The following is a 24,583-nucleotide window of genomic DNA, read 5'->3' on the forward strand; positions in this document are numbered from 1 at the left end:
TCTTAATTATCTCACTTAATTAAGCAAGAGATAGTGTTAAAAAATTATTATGAATTCGTACTTGGGAGATGCCTCTCTTTTGGTTAACACCGTCCTAAATGGTATAGGGAATAAAGGTCACACTGCAAGAATTGCAACCGTGTATACAAAAAGTAAAAGAGAAAAAGGGGAGTGACCCATCTCATCTAAATATTTAAGCGATTTAAATATTTTATTAAGTCAATTCAAAAATATTTTAAATATAGTGTAATATTATTTGTTTTGGATCAAGTCCGCATGGTTTTTCCAAAAGGCCCCATTACTAATCGTAGACAAATTTCCGATGGACGCTATCATTATATCAAAAATGATCTTTAGCAGTTATTAAACGTCAATAGCTTAATTGCCACTAAATATGTAATTTTAGTGGCAATTAGCACTCTTTATATATGTCCCTAAAGCTTTTAGCGACACTGGATCTAATGACACTTAACTAATGCCGGTAAAGAATTTAACACTTTTTATTAATGTGCCTATTTATTACCGCTAAAAGTTATTTTTATTGTAGAGGCTCTTTCTAAAATTGACTCATTGTTAAAGAATTTTGGAAACGTTTTCAATGACTTCGGTTGGAAATCGCTTGTTTTAGAAGTGTCTTACACCATTAAAGGTATTTCTACACCATATACGTAGCTTATTGATCTAATCAATTATTGATGTGAGATTTTATTCGGACACCCAACAATATATGTTTCCCTTGATTAAGTTTTGTGTGGCCCATCACCACGATTCATGGGATCTCTTCATCGATCTACGTGACCCATTCTCATAATCCACGAGTCATTTTTTAAAATTTACTATGTGTCACCCACATGATCGTGCATTTAATTATGAGACCAAAGGTTTAACTAACTTCTTGATTTGTGTATGTTAAAGCTACCTTTTGTTATGATAAATGTAGTAAATCCTGGTATTGTCATTTCACCATTTTCATATTTGTTTGATCGAATCATTGACACTGATAATAGTTAAGTTGGGAAAAACAATTCATAGATACTCTTAACATAATGTGATATTATTCACGTTGATTCAAGTCTAATATAATTTTCTCGAAAAGGTCTCACACTATATTAATAAGAGTATTCCTACCACTTATATGTAGCTATTAATCTTTTCATGTGGCAATTTTATTGGCACACCCAACATATGAATGAAATGACACTTATATGTATTATATTGTTTTCTTAACACTTAATCTACATATTGAAAAAAGAGGAAAAAAAGAGACTAGCATCATTTTAGATGTAGAAAAGGCATTTGCTATTTGAGGCCAATATTTCCTTTTTTCTTTATCAACAACCTTTTTCCCCTAAGTGCATCATTCACAAGTGTTAAACAACTTGATAATTTATAAAGTCATGTCAAAACTAAGAAGCTAGTGCCAACAGAATATCTTGCATTTAGTTTAAAATTATCCCCACCCAAAATTTGAACCTAAATTTCATCACTAGATAGAATAATCAATGTGATAAATATATTATTATTATATACTATGGCATGACAGATTGATTCTTCTTTCTTAGTGGGGTAATAGAGTTGACATTCAAGATTTTTCACTATAATAACCCTAAATCCCCTCCAAAATGGAGACAAAATTAAAGGTCTTGTTTTTTCACTTGAAAAGATTGTCGACCCCCTTCAACAATATTCCACACTTCAATAAAAAAAATTCAATTTTAAAGTCAACTAGCTTAATTATTATTTTGTACATATATTGATCAGAAGTAACGTATATTTGATAAAATAGTTAATATGTTCACAACTGACTCAAACATTATTGTTATGTAAGAAGACGAAAAAAGGTTCACTAATTTAATGATGGTGTATGCCTTTTTCTTACTCATATAAATCCATATCTAAATATGTAACATCTCCAAATTTCACAAGTATTATGATTTATGATGAAGTCATTATGATCTCCATATTCACATAAAGATTCTAAGTAACGATATTTGTTAGTGACGATGCAACAACATCAATTGCTTTATAATTTTGTGAAAGTCAAGAGAGATTCTTGTACAAATAATACTCTGAAAAGAGACCTAACAACAATTGTCACTAACTTAGTATTATTGTTGTCATCATTACTTACATTTCTAAGTTCTCTTGTGACACATTTAATTTTGCTTTGTGTGTCAAGAGTACTACTTTCTTTTTTAATTACACTACTAAATGATCATTATTTTTTTCATTGAAATATTTCACTCAAAAAAATTTAGTGGCTATTACCATATAATTTTAATTAAATCGGTGAGAAAAGAAAAAATAGTAATGATATCATATGAAAAAAATCAGCAAGCTTCTCAATATTTCAGTGAAAAATCTTTTTTTTATGAAGTGTTTCCCCAGTGAACTGGTTAGGTGAAAAATGAGTGGACAAATCATGTTTAAAAGCACAAATTTTCTATTGATTTGTGATGGGAAAACCTATGTTTCTAGCAACATCAAAATTGTATATGGTTTTGGAAAAATTACTTTTAATTTGGAAAACCACCTTATTAAACATACATCCATACCATATATATATATATATATATATATATATATATATATATATATATATTAATTCTACCTATACTTTCAAATAATTACGTATCTTACCACTAATTAAGAGTTTTCTACCATATATTGAGGAAGATTTGCCTAGATACATGTATTTTTACTACCAGATACACTGAAATAGGGAGAGAGACGAGCGAGAAGGGGAGGGACACGAGCAATATGGGGAGGGAGATAGTCATGTAACTCAGATACATGCGAATCACACTAGATACATATATTTGTATGTATCTAGTGTGATTCACATGTATCTGGGATACGAGATTCATAGGAGAGTGGCAAGCGAGATCGGAGGGAGGCGAGAGAGATTTGTCTATGTATCCCAGATACTACATGTGAATCCACTTGGATACAGTGTATCTAGAACAAATTACACCTAATTTTGACCCTTTGTATCCCAAGATACACGTATCTCGACGTACCAAAATTTGGTAAGATTCATAATATTGAAAATTAGAATATATCTAAGTAATTAGCTTCTACACTAGTAAAATTTTCGGAAGTGTCCCATTTAATTTACACATGTTTTTGTGAGCATTTGAAACATAAGTCATTGTTTTTGGAGTAAAAACAATGATTTACTATGTTACATCTTTTATTTTTGAAAAAAAGAGAAGAAGAAGAAGAAAGTTCTCTCTTTTAATATGTTAACTTTTAAAAAGAAACAGAATACTTCCTACTATTTTTATTTTATTTTAAAAAAATGCTTACTCAAGAAAATAGCATAATTCAGTATTATTCCATGTCCCCATGATGTTTGGGCCCAGGTGAAAAGATTAGACATATAATGGGCCGAGGAATCCATCTTCTATGGGCCCATGCCTTGAGAAATGAGATCTTGACATTTTTAACCATTCTAGTAGGGGTGTACATGATCGGGTTGGTTTGGATTTTTCAATTATCAAATCAAACCATTTGTATCAGATTTTTAAATCTATAAACCAAACCAAACCACAAAAACTTGGGTTTTTCAACCTCGGGTTTTTTCGGATTTTTTCGGATTTTCGGGTTTTTCCAGTAAAGTATTCATACAAACATATAATTTACTTATACTTCAAATATTTCTTTAGTCCTACCAAAATACAACTATCTAAGGTGTTTCTTAAGAAAATAACACAAAATTTGATATGAGTAATGACACTAAAATATCCAACAAAAAATAATAATAATGAAATCGCGTAAAACAAATATTGCAAATTAACAAGTCATAATAAAAATTATCATAATTTAAAAGTACTAAATCATGCTAAAATAAGTTTAATAAGTATTATGTTACATGACTAAATATTAAAGGAAATTAAAATTAGATTATGCATTTGAATTGTCTAAACCAATGTAAAACCAAAGAACAAATATTCAATATTATTGTCATTCTTAGTGTTGAATTGATTTTCTTTTTGCATTAGTATTAATTTGATTTTGATTTAATCTTTATTATAATTACCAACATTTGTGGACTATAATCTTTATTGAACCATTCAGAATTCTAAGTTTCAAACTTGAAATAATATATTAAAAGATAAAAACTATGAAAAAGTATAAGAAATATTTAAAAATTATATCAAAGTAAATATTTTTATGTATAAAATAAAATTTTAAAATTATATATATAATGTGGGGTTGGTTTGGTCTCGGGTTGGTTTTTTTTAGTTAAAACCAAACCAACCCAAATATAGTCGGGTTTTTTTTTTCCAATACAAAACCAAGTCAAACCAACCACTAGTCGGGTTTTTTTTCTCAGTTTGCGGTTTGGTTCGATTTTGTATGCCCCTATATTCCAGTAAATACAAATTGTCTGTATATTTTATATATAATAAATGTATATTCAGCCGGAATTGTTTGGTATAGTATATTAGGAAAAATAATACATGTATTAACCTTGTGTATTACTAGTACCTTGTTTGGTACTCTTTTTCAATCTATGTATAACTAATGCACTCTATTGTGTATTAAGGTGTGCATTGCTAATAACATGGATTTCTGGGCCTTAGCAATGCAATGATTTTAATTCATACATTAACATGATAAAAGACCCAATTGCCCCTCTAAACCTTTTTTACATTTTTTCCACCATAAAAGTGGAGGGTATCTTTGTAAATAATTTTTTTAATGCAATACATATTATTTTTAATGCATCAAACCAAACAATGCATTAAAATAATGTATGTATAATTAATGCAAGCATAACCAACACATACATTGCTAATGCAAACATTACTAATACACTCTATTTAACATTATTCTTATACATTCTACCAAACGACCACAATCAGTGTATACACAGATCTAGCTAATGTTTGGAAAAATATTCACTTGGCACCCCTTTTAAGGATTGGAATTTATTTTTTGTCCCATTTTTAAAAAGTTGTACACAAATAAACCTAGTTGACATAACAGTCATGAATGGAATGCGAGGAAGAGAGATAAGCAGTTAACATGGACTATCCTTTATCATCCATACTGGATAGATCTACTTCCTACTTCCTCCCTCTTCCCTTTCCTTTTTATTTTGAACCATTTTTTTTTATGAATTTATTATCATTGTTCGAAACCTGCAATATTTTACAACATACATAAAGTAATTGTGGGTGATTCTAATTAGTGATACACATAATAAAAATACCATTAATAGAAGTACAAGGAATAGGACAAGGGCGCAATAGCATTGGTAGAATTTACCTTCATTATTCATTCAATTTGTCCTAAGGGAGTGCAAACATTAAGATACCAGTATGAACATGCATATATGTTTATTTAAATAGGAACCTAAAATAATTTAATTCATTTATGAAAATTGAATAACACATGCAAGTCATGTTCATGTGGTAGGATTCGTGACAATTTAACAAGATTAGTATAGTGAAGACACTATCAAGTCTTGTTAGTCAGCATAACAATTGAACAACACATACTAATCTTATCAATCAACTTCAATATGGTTTGTGAACAAGTTAAAAGATACATAGAATAAAGTTTATACTTAAAGTTATACATAGCCTGATACAATCTATAAATAAGATAAGTTTATCAATTCGATATGACTTGTGAACAATTGAAAAATAAATAAAACAAAAATTATACTTAAACTCGTAATCTACTCAACGTGACTTGTAAAAGTGTAATTTTGTTACAAATTCATTCAATTGTGGATGTTTTATTTAATTAACTCTCTAACATATATTTAATGTATTTCATAAAATTTGTACTAACGTATTCCTCAGAGGTTGTAAACAGATGATTTGTATCTCCTATAAAAGGGTAGTCTTCACCCTTGTGAAAGACACACTTGAAGAACATAAAATAAAATTCTCTATAATCTACTCTCAAGATCATTTTATCTTCATTTCTTGTTTAGTATTCTTATATTTTCCTCTCATTTTACAACACGTTATCAACATGAGTCTCTAACCAACTAAGATTTGCTTAAATCGGAATTATCTTTTATCTGAAAAGTTAATCAATTTTCTTTATGATTTAAATAAATAAATTTTCTCAGTCTTAGTTGGATCCGAGATGAGTAATGGAGATATGTGCCTTCTGGATAGTGACACAACTCCTACGATACTAAGGGAAAATAATTTTTTTCTCTCATTTAGTTATGAAAAAGGCTTATGTTAATACAATACTTGGTAGTACAAAATTGACTGAGAGGTCTGGGAAAGTGACCTTATTACTACATGGAGGAACAATACTGGTAATTGATAATGCATTATATTATAGTAAGTCTCAAAAAAACTTATTATGTTTTAAGGTTATTTGCCAAAATGACTTTCATGTTAAGACTGTGAATGAAGGAAATGATGAACACCTTTATATTACTACAATACATGCGGAGAAGAAAATTGTGTATGAAAAATTATCTGCACATTCTTCTGGATTGTACCATACAAATATTGATATAGTTGAATTACATATCGTAGTAAACAAAAGATTTATTGGTTCTAATAATTTTATCATTTGACATGACCGGTTGGACCATCTCAGTTATAATATGATTCACATAATAATCAAGAATTTACATGAAAATACTTTGAAGAACTAAAATGTTCTTCCATTAAAGAAATTCTCTTTCTATTAAACCATCAACTACATAACTAAGATTGGAATAGATCTCCTGCATTTATAAAGTGGATACAAGGTGATATGTGGGTCTATTCACCCTGCATATGGACCATTTAAATATTATATGATCTAGATAGATGCATCTATAAAATGGTCACGTGTGTGTTTATTATCAACTCACAATATGACTTTTGCGAGGTTGTTGGCTCAAATAATAAGATTCAAAGCACAATTTTCAGATTATGCAATGTAGACAATTTGTCTTGATAATGTTGGTGACTTTACATATCAGACATTTAATGATTATTGTTTGCCCACTGAATAACAGTTGAATATCATATTACTCATGTTCATACTCAAAATGATCTAACAAAGTCATTGATCAAATGTTTTCAATAGCTAGGCCATTATTGATGAGGACAAAGTTGTTTGTTTCAATATAGAGGCATGTTATTTTGTATGCAGCAATACTTGTGCGTATAAGACCAACCAATTATTATGACGTTTTCCCATTGCACTTGGTTTTTGATAAGGAGACAAATATTTCTCATCTTAGATTATTTGATTGTGCGGTATATGTTTCAATTGCTCCACTACAACGCACAAGTATGGATTTCCAAAGAAGGTTGAGAATATATGTTGGGTATAAATCTCGTTCTATTACAAAATATTTAAAACCTAGAACTGGAGATTTACTTACGACAAGATTTACTAATTGTCATTTTAATGAATCAGTATACCCAACATTAGGGGTGAATATAAATAATTGAGAAATGAGATAGATTGAAATTCATTGTCACTATCTCATTCAGATTCTCGAACATATTAATATGAGAAAGAAGTTTAAAAGATAATTTATTTCCAGAATATTGCAAATCAACTGCCAATACATTTACTAGCCTTCCGCGGGTTACTTAATCACATCCAGTTGTTAATGTTCAAGTTTGAGTTGATATCCTAGTAGAATAAATTGTTAAGATATATGAGTCTAGCCCACATTTAAAACGTGGTAGACCAATCGATTTCAATGATAAAATCCTCAAAAAAAAAAAACAACAAAGGATCATAATATGGAGACAATTACTCAAGAAGATCCCCAAGATATAACAAAGAGAAAATGGCCAAAAGCCCCTCTAATCTATTGTTGGATTCTCAACTACACACTCATACTTTACGGGGGTTCTATCACTCCCTTGAACTGTTTAAAAATGAAATTATTATCTCTCTAATCGCTTATCTGGCAAAGTGAGTGTATTTCACTCTCCTTGAGAGAGTGAGCAACAAAAATAAATATTACTAAAAGATTATTTTTAATTATTTTCATAAACATATGTATTTTTAATTATTTTCTTATTTATTTTCTTTCTTCCCCAAAACAATATAGACCTCCACCATTCACCAACCTTAAGCAGCCATCGTCGCAATCAGATTCACCATTGTTAATTTCAAGCTCTCATGAAAAATACTTGCAAAATCAATTAAATTCACTAAAAATAAAATGTCAATCATCTTCAATAACCCCAAAAGACTTCAAATCGGATTTGAGAAAAATCAATTTGGGTTCACATCAAATGTAATTGAACCCCCAAAAAGTTATTATCAATTTCAAATCTATTGATTATGAAAAAAAGAAGAAGCACAACACAGATTTGCAAGACATTGCACTGAGCTATGAATGTGGCTAAACCATTCCAAGTCTAATTAAAGAAAAAGAAAGTCCTTTGCGGTTGTGGGTGTCAAAATGTAGGTGAATTGAACCAGGAAAATGAAAGATTATGTTTATTTGGTTACAATATTTGTAAAAAACTCCCAAGCACACCATCCACAATCATTAACCCGAGCATCTTCTCCCAATTAAGTTATTTTTTTCTTTGGTGGTGGATTCAAATTGATTTGTGATGGTTTTGATGGTGGCTTGAATATTTCTTTTTCGAAGCTTTATTCTTAGGAGAGATGGTAAAAAGCTTTTGAACAAGTGAAGAAGGTAAAACGGTGAAGGCGGGGGAGATTATAAAGACAGAGGTGGAGGTGTTGGGTGGAGGAGGTGGGGGGAAGACCCCAATGCATTCACAAAATGTTTTCCCCAAATCAATCTTTGTAAAAAATTAGGGTTGAAAAAATGGTTAAAGAAGATGAAGGAGAAAAAAAACTGAAAAAATAATAATTAACTAGTTGAATACATGTGTCAAGTGCGTGTGTTTCATTACAAGACATATATCTGGTTATGACATTTTAAGGGTTTATATATTTTACTTTTAAAATGTTTAGGGGGTAATAGGACCTCTGTAAAGTATGAGTGTGTAGTGGAGAATCCAACAATAGATTAGGGAGGCTTTTGGCCATTTTCTCTATAACAAATGATGATACCACCGAGGAGGTCCAAGTACCTAAAAATAATGATAATGAAGAAATCTCAATAAAATATGTCTTTATGAGAGAAAAGTGAAATCGAAATAATATTGTGGTTGACATATTTTTGCCTATAATGCTGCTATTGAAATAATTCAAACAAGATGAGGATTCAGAAACAAAATCTTTCAATGAATGTTAATAGAAAAATGACTGGTTAAAATGCAAGGAAGCAATTCAAACAAAATTGACTTCACTTGAATAACGTAATTTTTTTTGGATCAAATGGGTTTTTGTGCGAAAAATGCAATGAAAATGGTTAAGTTGTAAGATATAAAATATGACTTGTGGCATAAGAATTTTCGCAAATACTTGACATTGATTATGAGAAGACATATTCTCCTATGGTAGATGCAATTACCTTCAGGTATCTAATAAATTTAACGGTATATAAAAAGCTTGATTTGACGGTATATAAAAAGCTTGAAATACATCTAACAGATGTTGTCACAGCCTATTTGTATGGCTCATTGGACCACAATATTTCTATGAAAATTCTTGAAGCACTCAAAGTGCCTAAACTATGTAAAAATTCAAAAGAAACTTATTTGATAAAGCTTCAGAAATCTTTACATGGATTGAAACAATCAGGACAAATGTGATATAAGCGCCTTGGCGAATAGTACCAGCCAATGTATGAGTCCTACTTTCAAGGTACGAGACGTACTAACGAGTCGTAAGGTGCACTTCAAAGGGTGAGAAATCTAGGTGCAGGAACCACGACTCACACTACGAGCCAGTCATAGTCACTGAGTACGGGTCGTAGAATGAGGCATAGTTACTGGAGGACTTGAGTGGATTTTGGTGACTACGAGTGGTACATCTGCTGATCACAAGCCGTACGGACATACCCCGGATCGTATGTTGCTGATAGGTCTACTTTCCTAGCTTGTTTAGGATAAATATTTGAAATAGAATACTTTTGGGTTGTTGCATGTAAACTTACTCTTGTTGGTTTCCAAGCAATACACCACTTTGATTCTTGATTATTGACTATGTTTTGATGATTCACTATTCTGAATTTCAATTATTCAATTTTTAAGTTTATAATTATGTTTTCAACCGTAAATACTGATTGTTTCTTGCAGACATGTGTAGTTAAATTCATATTAAGATTGTGGGAGTAAAAAGTGATTCTTGAATGGTGTGCATGCATGTATTGTTCTCTTTTTCGTATTGATTGCTTTGTAATGGTTGCAAATGTTAAAACTCGCCTTAATTCTTAACTTGTTTGATAAAAGAGGTATACAACAACAACAACAACATACCCAGTGAAATCCCACTAGGTGGGGTCTGGGGAGGGTGGAGTGTACGCAGACCCTGCCACTACCTCGTAGAGGTAGAGAGGCTGTTTCCGAGAGACCCTCAGCTCAAGTACATCAAAACCAAGAAAAGGCGAGAAAAACATCGTGTAAAACATCCCATCCAATAAGAAAGATAGTTAATCAACAGGGGACAACAACATCAATAAAACAATGAGAGAAGTGAAACGCACTAAAAGCCAGAAGGCTATATGTAACACAAACAGGAACTGCAAGAAAAAGGCACGGACTACTACAAACGCTAACAACCCATACTCTCGCAAGGGAGGACAACACTCTAGCCCTACTAACCTACAACCTTAATACGTGCCCTCCACACTTTCCTATCTAGAGTCATGTCTTCGGTGATGCGAAGCTGAGCCAAGTCCTGTCTAATCACCTCTCCCCAATACTTCTTAGGCCTACCTCTACCCCTCCGCGTACCCTCTACAACCAGCCCCTCACACCTCCTCACTGGTGCTTCTGCGCACCGTCTCCTCACATGTCCAAACCATCTCAGTCTCGCTTCTCTCAGCTTGTCCACCACAGAGGCCACTCCCACCTTCTCCCGGATAACTTCATTCCTAATCTTATCACTCCTAGTGTGCCCACACATCCATCTCAACATCCTCATCTCCGCAACATGCATTTTCTGGACATGTGAGTTCTTGACTGGCCAACACTCCGCTCCATACAACAAGGCCGGTCTAACTACCACTCTGTAAAACTTACCTTTAAGTCTAGGTGGAATTTTCTTATCACACAAGACTCCAGAGGCAAGCCTCCATTTCATCCAAGCAACCCCAATGCGATGTGTGACATCATCATCGATGTCGCCACTTCCTTGGATTACCGACCCAAGATACTTAAAACTTTCTTTCTTAGGAATGATCTGTGTGGCAAGTCTCACATCCCCATCTGCCTCAACCAACGCATCACTGAATTTGCACCCCAAATATTCTGTTTTGGTCCTACTCAACCTGAACCCTTTGGACTCCAGCGTTTTGATAAAAGAGGTATATAATATGAAAAGGGAGTAACAATAGATATTTGAGATTACCAACCCTTATCTAATACTTGAGCTATAAAAGGTAAAGTTAATATAAAATTAAGGTAAGGGTTAAGATTCAAATATTCAAAGGTATTTAAAGTGACATTCATCTAAGTAATGTCAAAAGACTTTTAAGTGTACCAAACTTATCATTTTGCATACTAAGCACCGAAATTGTGTACTGATACAGTACACTTGAAGAGTTATGAAATCATGCAGAACACATTCCTAATCCATTCTGATAATTATTTTTGATAGACATTTGATAAACGATTACTTGTTATTACAAACCTCCTTTGAAAATACCCTACTAAAAAAAATGAATAATCACATTGACCTGATTTCTAAACATATTGTATGTATAATTTGAATGTATGACTGACCCCAGCAAAAGGGAATCTTTAGAATACAGAGCAATCAAGAGAAAGGTGAAGTAACAATTTTTAGCCTTTACCCAACTTCAAACCTATTGTATAGTGGGACTCAAATAAAATCATCTGCTGCATCATGACAGACAGATAGGTGAATTGCTCTTCTGTTGTGGAGTCAGCTATCAATAGAAACAAACAAAAAAACTTATGATGACTTTGAGACTTTGTGTAACCACATGAAAGTGACTTTGAGGGACTAAAATACCCAAATAGGTGGCAAATCAAGAAAGTAATAGAGAGATGGTATAAAGTTCACTTGCTTTCTTAGATGTCTTGTCCTTTCCACCTAAACAATTCTTAGTTGGTAAGCCCTATATGCCTCACTTTGTTCAAATTCTTGATCATTTCTGCGTTTCTTGAATGCATAACAATGTGGCAATCATGATATATTGGACTTCACTCTTTTTATTAAGAAAAAAAAGGGAAAAAGTCAATTACACGCTTAAACTATCATGATGACCCGTAACAGACTTTTAAGAAGTTAATAGGTATCCATCAAATCATCATCATACATAACAAATGATTGAAAGAAAGATGTTTTTTTTTCCTTTTTTTATACCAAGTTGGTATTATTCCTTGTAGTTGGGAAATTTTCCTTTTCTTTCTCTTCTATGGCATAGATTCTTTCTTTCATGCTGTAATTTCTTAAGGGGAATGAACGGATGAATTGTGTTCTTTCTTGTTTTTCTTTCTTTTGATTCTCTTATTTACGCGGTTGAAAAGATTGCACTCTTTTTTTCCTCTGTTTTACACTTCTTTTTCATTGATTCTTTCTATTTCTTTATGAGTTTTTAGGCACAATTTGCAGCTGTTACACACATACTTAGTTGTTGTTGTATATTTACGTGTTTTATTATTCCATTTTGGACCTACTACTTTGTTTATAAATAGAGACTAAAACATTGTGTTTTCTTCAACTTAGCATCATTTCTTAGTTTATTTTGTTGTAAAGAGAGGTGGCCTTTCAAAACTATATTGAAGGTTGCATTTCATAGATATGAGTTACATAAATCCTTCCATGGGCTCTGGTTAGTTTGCAACTTACAAGCTTTTATTTTACTTCGGTTCTTCGCGCACGGACTTTGCATTGTGTCATCCTTTAGAAGGGTTATAATTAATATTTAAGGCCTTTTCGCCTTTACTGTCATCATGCACTGAGATTCAGACCTTTGTTGCTTCGGTTAGAAACATAAAAGTTTAAGGCCTTTTGGCTTTAAATTCTAAAAAGCAACTTGACATTGTGGTAGTTATCAATGAGAGTAGCATTTTCGTTAGCCTTTTTTCTTGCATTTGTAGTCTCTTTTTATATCTTTGTCAAAGTAATTAACTTGGTTAACAATATTACAGGAAGTAGGACGGCGAGGAGGACGATGGAGTTTGGAAGGACATATGTGGTGAGGCCTAAAGGAAAACACCAGGCTACAATGGTTTGGCTACATGGCCTCGGTGATAATGGCTCTAGGTAGGTTCCTTTTTGCTTTTAAGACGAACATTTTATCCTTATATTTTTAAAAAGAATGTCACATTTGTATAGTCTTGTACTTCCTCCAGCCAAACTTTTATCTACAACAAAGTCATGATGGACAATATTATATAAATAACTAGAACAACTTATTTGCTATTTCTTCCTTTTATCACTTTTCGAAATGTTAAAGCAACTATAAAAATAATCACATCACTCACAAGCCAGATATTCTGTTTCTTAGTGGAGTTTACTGTACCAATTGTTAGAATAAAGTTTGTAAAGAAGTGTGAGTTCATTGACAAAACAAGAGAAGAAAAGTTGATTTGTTGTATCGGCTAATTTGCTTGTTTCTTTTTTGTAGTTCTTCTCAACTCTTGGAGAGCCTAGCCCTTCCTAATGTAAGTGGTGTAACTCAGATAACATTTTTGCTTTATGTGGTTAGATGGTACTCGTCCTAGACGATGATTGTTGTCTATATGATCTTGCAGATCAAATGGATATGCCCAACTGCCCCAACTCGTCCCGTGGCTATACTTGGTGGATTTCCTTGCACTGCATGTAAGAATGAACTGACAACTATGACATAGTTACCTTTATAACTTCCATTTATATGGATCTTCATCTTATTCCAGGGTTTGACGCGGGAGAACTTTCTGATGACACTACAAATGATCTTGAAGGCTTAGAGGCGTCCGTTGCACATATTGCAAACTTATTGTCAACTGAACCTGCTGATGGTAAGTTTCTTTACCATGCATAATTATAGAGTGTTAAAACTACAACGACTATTCGTATGAAAATCAATTCACTAAGTTGATGACTACTGATGTGAATGCTAAATCGACCAAATACTTCGTATAGGCTCATAGTGTTGCGCATATATATATATATCCTCCTCTCTTACCTTCCCTTTTTCATACTAGGGTCTAGATGAAACCTAACAAATTCAGTCGTTTTACTTGAAATTGTTTGGTCAGACTGTTTTATTTGTCTGATTAGCAGATTACTATGTCTTATACAGTTAAACTTGGTATCGGAGGCTTCAGCATGGGTGCAGCCACTGCGCTCTACTCAGCGACTTGCTTTGCCCACGGAAAATATGGAAATGGAAACCCTTATCCTGTCAACTTGAGGGCTGTCATAGGCCTCAGTGGTTGGCTTCCAGGTTCCAGGTGTGCAAATCATTTTTCAAACTAAAACTCTTTTGATTCTCTCTTTCTAAGTTCTCTTATATTCTGAAAGACAAATGTACTTAGGAGTTAACAACTGACATTCTGCAGGAATGTGAGGAACAAGATTGAAGGATCACATGAGGCTGCAAGATGTGCTGCATCTTTACCTATTCTACTATGTCATGGAAAATGTATGTACTTTCACTTGCAAATATAGTTATAAAACCTTGACGTTTGTTTCCGTTTCAGAGTTTGTGTCTTTTAGAGTCCTTAAGGACCTAAACATTTGATCTGATGTACAGAGTGTCCTGAGTCTACCTTGATCTTTTTATCATTCCACGATACCAAGAAAAAGAAAGTTGCTAGTTAGTTAAGGAATGTGAATTAGTGTCCCATGTACGAACTACTTAAAATGCTACTTTATGCAACTATTTAGCTGTCTAGAAGGATGCAACAACATTCTATGAAGTGTCTTGTTGTTACTAACTTGTAGTGCAAATTGAGTAATGTGATTCATATGGAAGTATGTACAATCTGAATACCCATCTTACACAGTTATCTGAACTTGTTAGGCGATGAGGTTGTTCCTTATCGATATGGAGAGAGGGCTTCCTATGTCTTGAGCTCAGCTGGATTCAGGAATCTTCAATTCAAAGCCTATGATGGGTAACCCCTTTTTCCTTTTCTTGGAGAAAAATAGTCATTCTCGCGGTCTATAAAAGATTAACATGAATTACCAACTTCTTCTGCAGGCTTGGTCATTACACAGTGCCAAGGGAAATGGATGAAGTTTGTAATTGGTTAAATGCAAGGCTTGTTCTTGAAGGTTCACGACGATAAACTCCATTACAACTATTTCATTTTCAACATAGCTGACGAAGAAAGAAAGAGGCTCTGTCATTATACAGTGCCAAGAAAAATGTATGAGGTGTGTAACAGGAAGGAGTACATAGAGTTTTCATGTAGTTAATAATGTATGCTTTATGGTAAATGCTAAGACTTAGTCTTCCAGTTTTGCCTTGAGATCTTCTGTATAATAAAATTTTGGATGTGTGCTATTGCTTATTTTCATTCACTTGTAGACACAAATAATTTGACATTTGGTACTCTTCAATTATAGTTCACTTTCAAAATATGTTTATTTAGAATTCTGATGGTTTGAGTTACTTTAATATGTTACCATGCAAGAAGAATGGGAGGGAGGTTGAGTGTGTTTTTGATGTAAACACAAAAAGTGTATGTTTGAAACTATTTAGCGATGAGTAGTCTTAAACTTTTGACCTTGAACAAAATTTAGTTTAACAAGTTTTGACTTTTAACCGTGATAGTTTGTCCATGAAACAAGCGAAGTTAAAAGTTCAAAATATCCATTTTCAAAACCTGCTTGTAATTTCCTAAAATTATTCCTATCTAAGAAGAGGTCATGTATCAATAAAAATTCCACTTCTTAACTAAAAGTCTAATAGAAGTTCATAATTCTAACTTCTTAAGACATTTTTAGTTAAAATATAAAATTAGTAGATACTAACATTTTTATAACAACTTGACTAGTTTCAAGAATCAAATTCATATAATTATATAGGTTTTACACTTCCATGTGATATATTTCCAATCAAACTGACATTATACCCATTATTCTAATATTTTCTCTTCCGCTATAAGTAATAGGATTTGCAAGTCAAATGAACATTTAACCCAAAAGTGCAGGAAAAATTGTCATGCAACAAAAGTGTCATTGGACAGTTCCATGTCTGCAATTAGAATTGCAGACTGGAAAAGCAGGAAGATACCAAGTAAAACTCGTTTTATGCTCTAATAAGTTTCATACAAAACAGAACTTTTTAACATATGTAGAAGAAAGATGGAATTTATAACAGAGTTGGAATTCAGATTTTAAGAAGAAAAGAATGGAAGACATGGACCAAACGGTCAGTAATAAAAGAGCGAGAGATAACATGAATAACATAAAGTCAAGACCTAAACTATACCCATACACTAAAAGCATGACCAATTTCAGTGCCCTGGCAATAGATTTGTGTTACTTGAACTTGTTGGTCTTTTTTTTTGATTTGCACCGGGTGTCCGAGTCTCTTTGAGCCCCGACTAATCCCGGGGGTGCACAGGCCCTCGGCAAGGAGTTTCCCGCAAGTGCACCACGGTTAATTCAGGTTTTACCCAGTCCGATGGCCCTCAGAAATTGTTTGCACCTAGTGGGTTTCGTGAACTTGTTGGTCTTTGTTCATTGTTATCAGAATCTGATGCCGGTCTTCTAGATCTCCTGTTTTGTGGTCTAGCACCACGCTCTGATCGATTGGTGCTCCTCCCACCAGCATAGCTTGGAGACCAATCCCATACTAAAGGCACCAATGGAGACTCACTCAGGAAAGAGAAAAAGAACTCAAGTTCGACATCCAGTGACATATCGATCATTTCATCCAATCCCGCCTCAGTCTCTGGGTAGTGACTATCTAGAAGGTCAAATAGACCAGTGCCAAGAGGCAAGTCAAGAGGCAGGTCTGCTAGGAAGTCATCTACAGAGTGTGTTTGATATGCATTGGCATCTTCAAAGTGTGTTTGATATGCATTAGCATCTTCAAACTCCCTTTGAAGCCCCAATCTTGTCCAATTAGACTGCCGCATAGGGTCAACCTCAGATGGCCTTTCCAAGGGATGTTCCTGCCTTGCATGATTTCTTAGTTCAGCATAGTTACCAGAGAAATTGCATGCCTCCAGGGCACAACTCCTTGAATTGGAGTTCATAAAATTACGAGCAGCCTTTACAACAATCCATCCTTCGACATGTCCCCGGCAAAGAGGGCAGGTAAGGTCAGGTTGCTTCTGCACATGAGACCTTGAAGCTCCTGATAATGCTTGTCCCCAACTTTCTCCACGGAACACAGCTCCTGATACATTACCTTCGCCTTGTTGAGCTCCTACAGCAGATGATTTACGAAATTGATCAAAGCAATTAGAATGTCGATGACTTGTGTCACACATATAAGGCTGACAACCCTTGTCTCGTGAAGAACAAAGTAAAAGGACAGCATTGTGTGGATGCTCCAGACATATTGGACACTTAGCTTCTTCCCACTCTCTTTCATTCACAACTGATGGTAGAGATTCCTTGGAGTCGAGGTCAGAATTCTCTGAGCTGCAAGAATAAGGAGATGCCCTTGACTGGTTAACGGAAAAGGAATTCACACTTGTGTCTTTTGGCATGTTGAGATGATGCTCTGCTGGACTGGCTTCTATTTTAATGCACTGATGCAATTCTGGAATGAGAAGAGCAAGAGAATAAATAATTGGCTACAGCTAACAATGAGCACAAATTCAGGAACACCATCACAGCACATAGTGAAATGACTGATAGTTCATTTTAATCTGAGGTTCCGTCATATTTGAAAACTGTCTTTATCTTTTGTTCGGAGAGGGGGAGGGGTGTAAAGGACATCAAAAAAGGAAACAGGTTCAACAATGTACTCATTTGAATATCCCATGACCAAAAGAATCTGCAATAACTTTTCCCTCTTTTTCTTGTGAACCAATTACATCCGTGGATTCAAAAGCTAAATTGAAAAACAAGAATTAAACTATAAAACCTAGAAAACAGGATATCAACATTGACAACAAAAAATAACATTAATATCCACATTTGCCAATTTACAACTAAAGGTTTCTTCTCTTGAGAGCGCTCTTAGTCCCCAACACTTTTTCCCCTTGAGGCTTACTCAAGTTAACTCAACCTATTACTAATGTGACTTCTTACACTAGGGGACTATTCCTAAAATGGTCCAGTCTGACTATTCATGTGTGTACACACCAAATTCTTGTACACATTCTTGCAACAAGTACAACTATGTCTTTAGTTCGAAGCTAGTTTGGCATCGGCTTTACATATCCTCTATATCCATTCTACACCCCGAAACTTAATATTCTCTCCTAAGATATGTCTAGTGATAGAGAGCAGAAGTTATACCGCATAACTTTCGCATCCTCGCATCTCCCCTATGCCCCCATCGCCAACAGTTTCTCCCCCATCTCCTGGGCATTGGACATGGTCAAATTGCCCCATTTGATCACCATGCTGTCTTCCCAACGACCTCTATCACCCCTCCAAATGAGGGGATAATCTATCTAAGCCCTCGCCACCACACTACAGAAGTTTACCAAATGCTCCTCCTTCAGAAAACATGAATTGGCTACCAAAACCACAAAAGCTCTCACGAAACCCAACAGTGTAACTCCTCTCACATTCCTATCACCTAAAACAAAACCTTCATGCACATCATCATAACCCTTCATGTGTCCGTTAAAATCTCCTACAAAAAGCTTCCCCATGTATGGTACACCTCTCACAAAACAATGTCTGTATAGTATAAATCATTCAGCATCCACCAATCATGCATCAATTAGTTAGGTTTAAGGCTTAATTATTGTTTAAAATCTACCACTAGGTTCTACGATTGTCAATAGAACTTTTTGTTCAGCAAGTAATTTTTACCCTAATTTGTCAAAGTACTAGGTATTAGAATCAGATAAACCTAATAGAACGAAACAGATCTAATTTGGTACTGAAGAGCGATTATTGATTATTAGCCTTAGAATTAACAAATCACAAACCCTAGACCCAACATTTCAAACCTATAAAACAGATAGCGCAATTTGTTTAGATATGAGAAAGCATATAACTTATAAGTAGAGACAAACGATGAAAACACAAATATACAAATAACGTAAAACTCCATAGAAGTCGACGAACCTGAAATCGGAGCTTCTTCCAAAAAAAAATTCAGAGAGAGAGAGAATGATGACAACAATGGAAATTTATAATTCCAATGGGAGTCTCAGTTTTGTTAGCTTGAAATTTGACGGAGTCGGCGCTGGGGCCTACAACCTAGAAACAAACGAAGTGGGCCCAGCTGCGAACAGGGGCGTTTGATTTATTTATTTTGAAAAAAAGTATGTTGAGGTAATATTAAAGATTCAAAAATTAAATTAAAGATTTTTTATGAATATTTTGTACCATTATTCAATAAATACTTCCTATCGAAAAAATTGAGGTTGCTACAAATAAAAAAAACTCTACCTAATTTTGTCAACATTAAAGAGTTTTTCATTTTTGATGTCGGATTAAATTATGTATTTTATAAAAATTAAGAAAGTTTTGCAAAATTTCTAGCTTAACAATTTGAAGCAAAACGCAATCTCTAGGAATCGTTTGGTTGATATATTAGGAGGGGGAATTATATAACTAAACTAATATATATAGTAATAATTAATTATGCTTCATAACTATAGTTTAACTTAATTTTAAAAAAATGGTTTTAGTTAAAGAAATTAGATATACGACTGTTTCACTGTTTTTTTTATTATTCATCTTTTATATAAATTAAAACACACTCTCTCTCTTATCACACCTACCCTACTAACTAAAATTTCACACTTTTCCTCAAAATAACTTAACAAAACTAAAATTAAAATTTTGAAAATTTCATTCATCCAATTTTGAAAATTCAAAATTTGAAAATTATAGTTATGTTTTATTTGTATATATTTCATAATTGTAAGACACATACAAGTATGCTTTATATACTTCAAATACAAATACAAATATGATATACGTAACAACTTGTTTGATTTATAAAACTCAGTTTATACAAAACTTATAATATACAATTTGTTCAATATTATATATATATTACTCTTATATTAGAAAACTTATAATATACAGTTTGTTCAATATTATATATACATTACTCTTATACTCCCTCCGTCCCTTTTTAGTTGTCCACTTTAGAAATGGCACACAGATTAAGGCAACAATGATTAGCACAGTGAAGTTACAATTTTACCCTTATGACAACTTGTCACTTCAAAATTACAACTACTTCTTTAAATTCAAGTGAAATAAATTGGAGGGAAACAACATACACTTTTACAATTTTCAAGAAGTATAAATAAGGGTATAATAGGAAAAAATTTATTGTCTTTTCTTGATTTGTCAAAATGGACAATTAAATAGGGACAACCAAAAAAGGAAATATGGACAAGTAAATAGGGACGGAGGGAGTATTAGAAAAGGCTGGTTTCAACATTCATGTTTACACAGTTCTATTTTGTTTCCACGTGTCACTGTGGTCACCCATTTTTTTATACGTGGCTTCCATGCCTGAGCTTTATCCCTATATGCTTTCATGGAGATCTCTATGTCTCTACGAATTTCCTTTTTTCAGTTCCTTTGCCAAAACATTTCTCATCTTCAACTTTCTCCGTGTTGTTGCAGCATTAAGGTATTCTTTTCCCCTCCATTGTTTTTTCCTATTCGTCGTCAATTTTTTCATTGAATTGTGTTTGTGCATACAGATGAGAGTTCCTATTTACGTATCTGCCAACTCTAATTTTTGGGTTCATGAAATTTTGATTTTTATGTTGGTTAAAATTTGAATTAGGGCAAACATTGAGATAAAAATTACCCCGTTATTTCTCCAGAAGTATAGTTATTTGACTCACTATTCACTTATCAGCATCGTAACCGAATCTGAAAATTGTGTTTCTCAATCAAATTTGATTTTAATGTTCCTATAATTTTGTTCTGAATTTGAGTTTTGTTATTTATTACCTCTTCGTGAAACTAGAGGTTTTCCCAGATAAAAACATTTGTACTACATTTTAATCTATTTTCAATTAAAAGTGTATATAAGTTAAGCCGCTTAAAAAATTAACCCAACTAAGTAATAATTATTCTGAATGTTTTCTTGTAGGTTTCCGTCTGTGTTATTGTGACTAACTTCGTGGTAAGTATCGATCTTTTTTTTGCTTTGATTATCATTGTTTAGCTTCTTCAATTTTTCTCTCTTTGATTGTTTGTTACCTTGGATTCATATGTTTGCCTAAATATTTTATGACTCTGCTGTGGTAATCATCTACTTCTCATTCAAACTATTTATCCCAAATCTAGACCATGTCTCTATTGTCCTTCACTAAATGCTTTCAAAACTAACTCAGCTTCAATTAAATGTGAAAAGTGAGCTTTTATTTTTCTCTGTTTTTTTAATTTATTATGAAAAAACAAGCTACTAAAATTTTATAAGCATTTTAATTGTGATGAGGCACAGTTCTTTATTTTTATGCTGTAGTCTTTACTATTAAAATGTTGATTTATAAACATGGCATCTAACTATGTATTTCTATAAATTTTCAAGTTGTTTTTTTTTTTTTTTAATTTGCGATGAACAAAGTTTGTGTTTTATGTCGTGGGAAAATGTACTTGTAAATATATGGTAACAAAATGTTATTAAAGATGTTTGAAGTTGAAATGAAGTTAACTAATGCCGATATTTTCGTACCTCGGAGGATTCATGTCATTCGCACAACATCTCTATTTTTTCATCAACATATGAAAGTAATGATATTTTAGAGTTTCTGAGTCTTATTGACGGGCTATGCAAGTCAGGCATACCAAAACAACAGTTAATTTACTAAGAAGTATGGAAAGAGAAAGTCGTGAACCTAACGTTCTGTCTTATAGCACCATAATTGTCATTTTATATAAAGATCAAATGGTAGTAAAGCCCCACGAACTTTTCACCGAAATTATTTTCAAAGGCATTCCTCCTGATGTTGTTTCATGCACTATAATTATTCAAGATTTTTGTAATTTTGAGTAATGAAAACAGGTTAAGAAGCTACCAAAGATGAAGCATCATGGAGTGTCTCCAGATGTCTATACTCAATTTCAAAGGTCTCATTAATTAGCAGAGAATTTTCATTGCTCCACAGTAGAGACAACATGGGAAGAAGAGTAGTAGACTACCCAGATGATGCCCACCGCACTGGATGATGAGACTCTCACATCTGGTCAGTGTTTATTTATTTATGCAAAGAAGTTGAATACACTATTCCACAAACAACCATTACTAATTCACCGTAATATTCATACTTGTTCAGTTGGAATTAGGATAAATATACAAAGTTATAGCTAGAAACTAAATGTAGTTTCATGATATATAATAATATATACTTGAGACACCACGAAGCCATGCCACATAGGATAGATGTGTCTATACTTGTTTCAACTTTATACAAGTTTACTTGCTTACTTCTGGCAAACTGCTTGACCTTGGGTAAGGTTGCCTCCTGGTCGTCCCACTTCCTCTTCCCATTCATGGAAGGGCACTAAGTAGAACTGAGAAAGGAGTAGAGTTGAAGCTCTTAATTAAGGACGCATTCATGTATTATGCCTATATAATATTATGCAGGGATTGATAAAACCCAAGATCACTTGGGTAAGCAAATGTGTTTGTTATATACAACTGCCCTAATTATTTAAAGTTACATCATACTTCGTCCATAAATTGTTTCTACCTAACTGCATAGGCCGCTTGTTGTCAGTCTTTTTCTTTTACATTCAAGGGATGGAAAATAGAGTACTTATTGATTTATGGACGAAGTATGATGCAACTTTATTCATTGTGATGCTTTCAATTAGACCTCACTCCTTTATAATACTGTTGGTAAGCAATATTTTAGCAGAGATGGAACAAATTAAGCCTCTTTATATGTTGCCCTCAGTTTTCACTCTGCTTTGTGGAGGATCTTTCTTTTAATGATTCTTTTCCAAAATTCCACAGTGTGAAGGTACTTTTGCTGGAATTAACACCATTTGACTTTTCAAGTCAAAAGTTGCTAAACTTCTAAGGGTATCTCCATACCTTCAAAAGTTCACAATCAAGGTAGGGTACCTATTAAAGACAGCATTTATATGATGTTGGAGAATTAGTAGTGCAACTATATATACATAATTATCCCTTTTTACTTTTTCAGATTAATAGGTATATTACGAGGTTCTCTAAGCATAAAGGGGGGGAAGTGTTAACCGGACATATGTGAAACGTCCCCATGAACATATGAAAGGCGTTAAGATGCCAAATGTGTCATTGTTGAAAATATTGATTCAGGAAGACACTGATCCCGTCGTAGTCATATACAACCTGTTGATAAATGGGTGGTGTTTGCAAGGAAGTATGCATGAAGCAAAAGAAATGTTGTTTCCATGTTCAAAGGAAGAAAGTAGCCTATGTAGTTCTGAGTTGCACAAGTACTTTTCAATGTAAGATGAAGCTACTTCCTAGCTCAGTGCAGATCATGTATGAGCTTGCTACAACAAGGAGCAAAGTATAGAGATGAAACAACTGTGGTTGTGAATTTTTTGTTGGTGAGGCATAGTCTGTATTTTGCAGGTATCTGGAAGAAATAGCCATATAGTGCCCTTTTGTACGAAAAACACTTTCCCTTATAATTTATTTAATTCAATATGTGACTTAATTTGTGTTATGCAGAATTGTGTCTGTTGAAACCTAATACGCTACAATGAGAAATGTTGGGGCCATGCTTGCACGGGATATATATGGATGGAACATTTTAGTCTTGAAAAAAAATAATTTTCTGTTTTTTTTTTTTTTTTAAGAAGCAGAAATGTTTAGTTTCTTTCTCAATCGCAGAAACACTGCTTTAGCTTCTATTTAAAAGCATTTTTACAGATTTGTCAAATACCTATTTTTTCAAAAAAAATATTTTATTTCTCAAATGCGTTTAGGCTTCCAACAACAATACCAAACAGGTTTTAAGTCATATTAGATAAAGAATTCTACTTAGATATAATAACCATGAATTAAGGGATAACTTTTTAAAACAAAATGGAAATTGCAGTGATTAACTTATGTGAACAAAAAATTGACCTTTCAAATGTGATCTCCTCATTATTATATATAGGGAGAATGCATAAGTACCCCGGCCTATCTCAGCCTATGTCCAAAATTTCTGAGACACATTTAATCTTTATTAAGGTTCTATTATCTCTCGAATTTATTTTATATATAATTTTCTACCCCTTTTCGGCCTATATGGCACTATCTTGTGGGCCTAGCGCGTGTTGACAATTTTTTCAAGGATAGTGTCACGTAGGCCGAAAAGGGGTAGAAAATTAATTAAAAGATAAGTTCAGGGGTAATAGGACCTTAGTAAAGGTTAGGTGTGTCTCAGAAATTTTGAGCATAGACTAGATGGTACTTATGCATTTTCAACTTATATATAAA

The 24,583-nt window shown here is 33.3% G+C and overlaps 3 protein-coding genes and 1 long non-coding RNA gene across 6 annotated transcripts in view; 2 read left to right on the plus strand and 2 right to left on the minus strand.

Moving 5' to 3' along the window:
- LOC125862319 (cytochrome c1-2, heme protein, mitochondrial-like) overlaps positions 1-24,583 on the minus strand; it is a 924,866-nt gene that overhangs the window by 44,853 nt on the left and 855,430 nt on the right. The window lies entirely within an intron of this gene.
- Positions 12,632-15,624, plus strand: LOC125862323 (uncharacterized). Its single transcript, XM_049542374.1, has 9 exons — positions 12,632-12,880; positions 13,200-13,314; positions 13,679-13,715; positions 13,806-13,875; positions 13,950-14,054; positions 14,339-14,489; positions 14,598-14,680; positions 15,062-15,155; positions 15,242-15,624. Exons 1-9 carry the CDS (start codon positions 12,850-12,852, stop codon positions 15,327-15,329), a joined length of 774 nt encoding a protein of 257 aa, XP_049398331.1. The 5' UTR covers positions 12,632-12,849; the 3' UTR covers positions 15,330-15,624.
- LOC125862751 (uncharacterized) lies at positions 16,206-19,317 on the minus strand. Its single transcript, XM_049542889.1, has 3 exons — positions 19,249-19,317; positions 16,697-17,761; positions 16,206-16,240 (listed from the first exon to the last, which is right to left on the minus strand). The coding sequence occupies exons 2-3, from the start codon at positions 17,706-17,708 to the stop codon at positions 16,206-16,208; spliced, it is 1,047 nt and encodes a 348-aa protein (XP_049398846.1). The 5' UTR covers positions 17,709-17,761; positions 19,249-19,317.
- Positions 20,642-23,801, plus strand: LOC125862351 (uncharacterized). Its single transcript, XR_007446036.1, has 5 exons — positions 20,642-20,779; positions 21,251-21,283; positions 22,166-22,346; positions 23,120-23,221; positions 23,313-23,801. It is a non-coding gene; the product is annotated as an uncharacterized LOC125862351 (long non-coding RNA).

Source organism: Solanum stenotomum, chromosome 4, assembly GCF_019186545.1.
Source record: "Solanum stenotomum isolate F172 chromosome 4, ASM1918654v1, whole genome shotgun sequence".
In the NCBI taxonomy this organism is placed as follows: domain Eukaryota; kingdom Viridiplantae; phylum Streptophyta; class Magnoliopsida; order Solanales; family Solanaceae; genus Solanum; species Solanum stenotomum.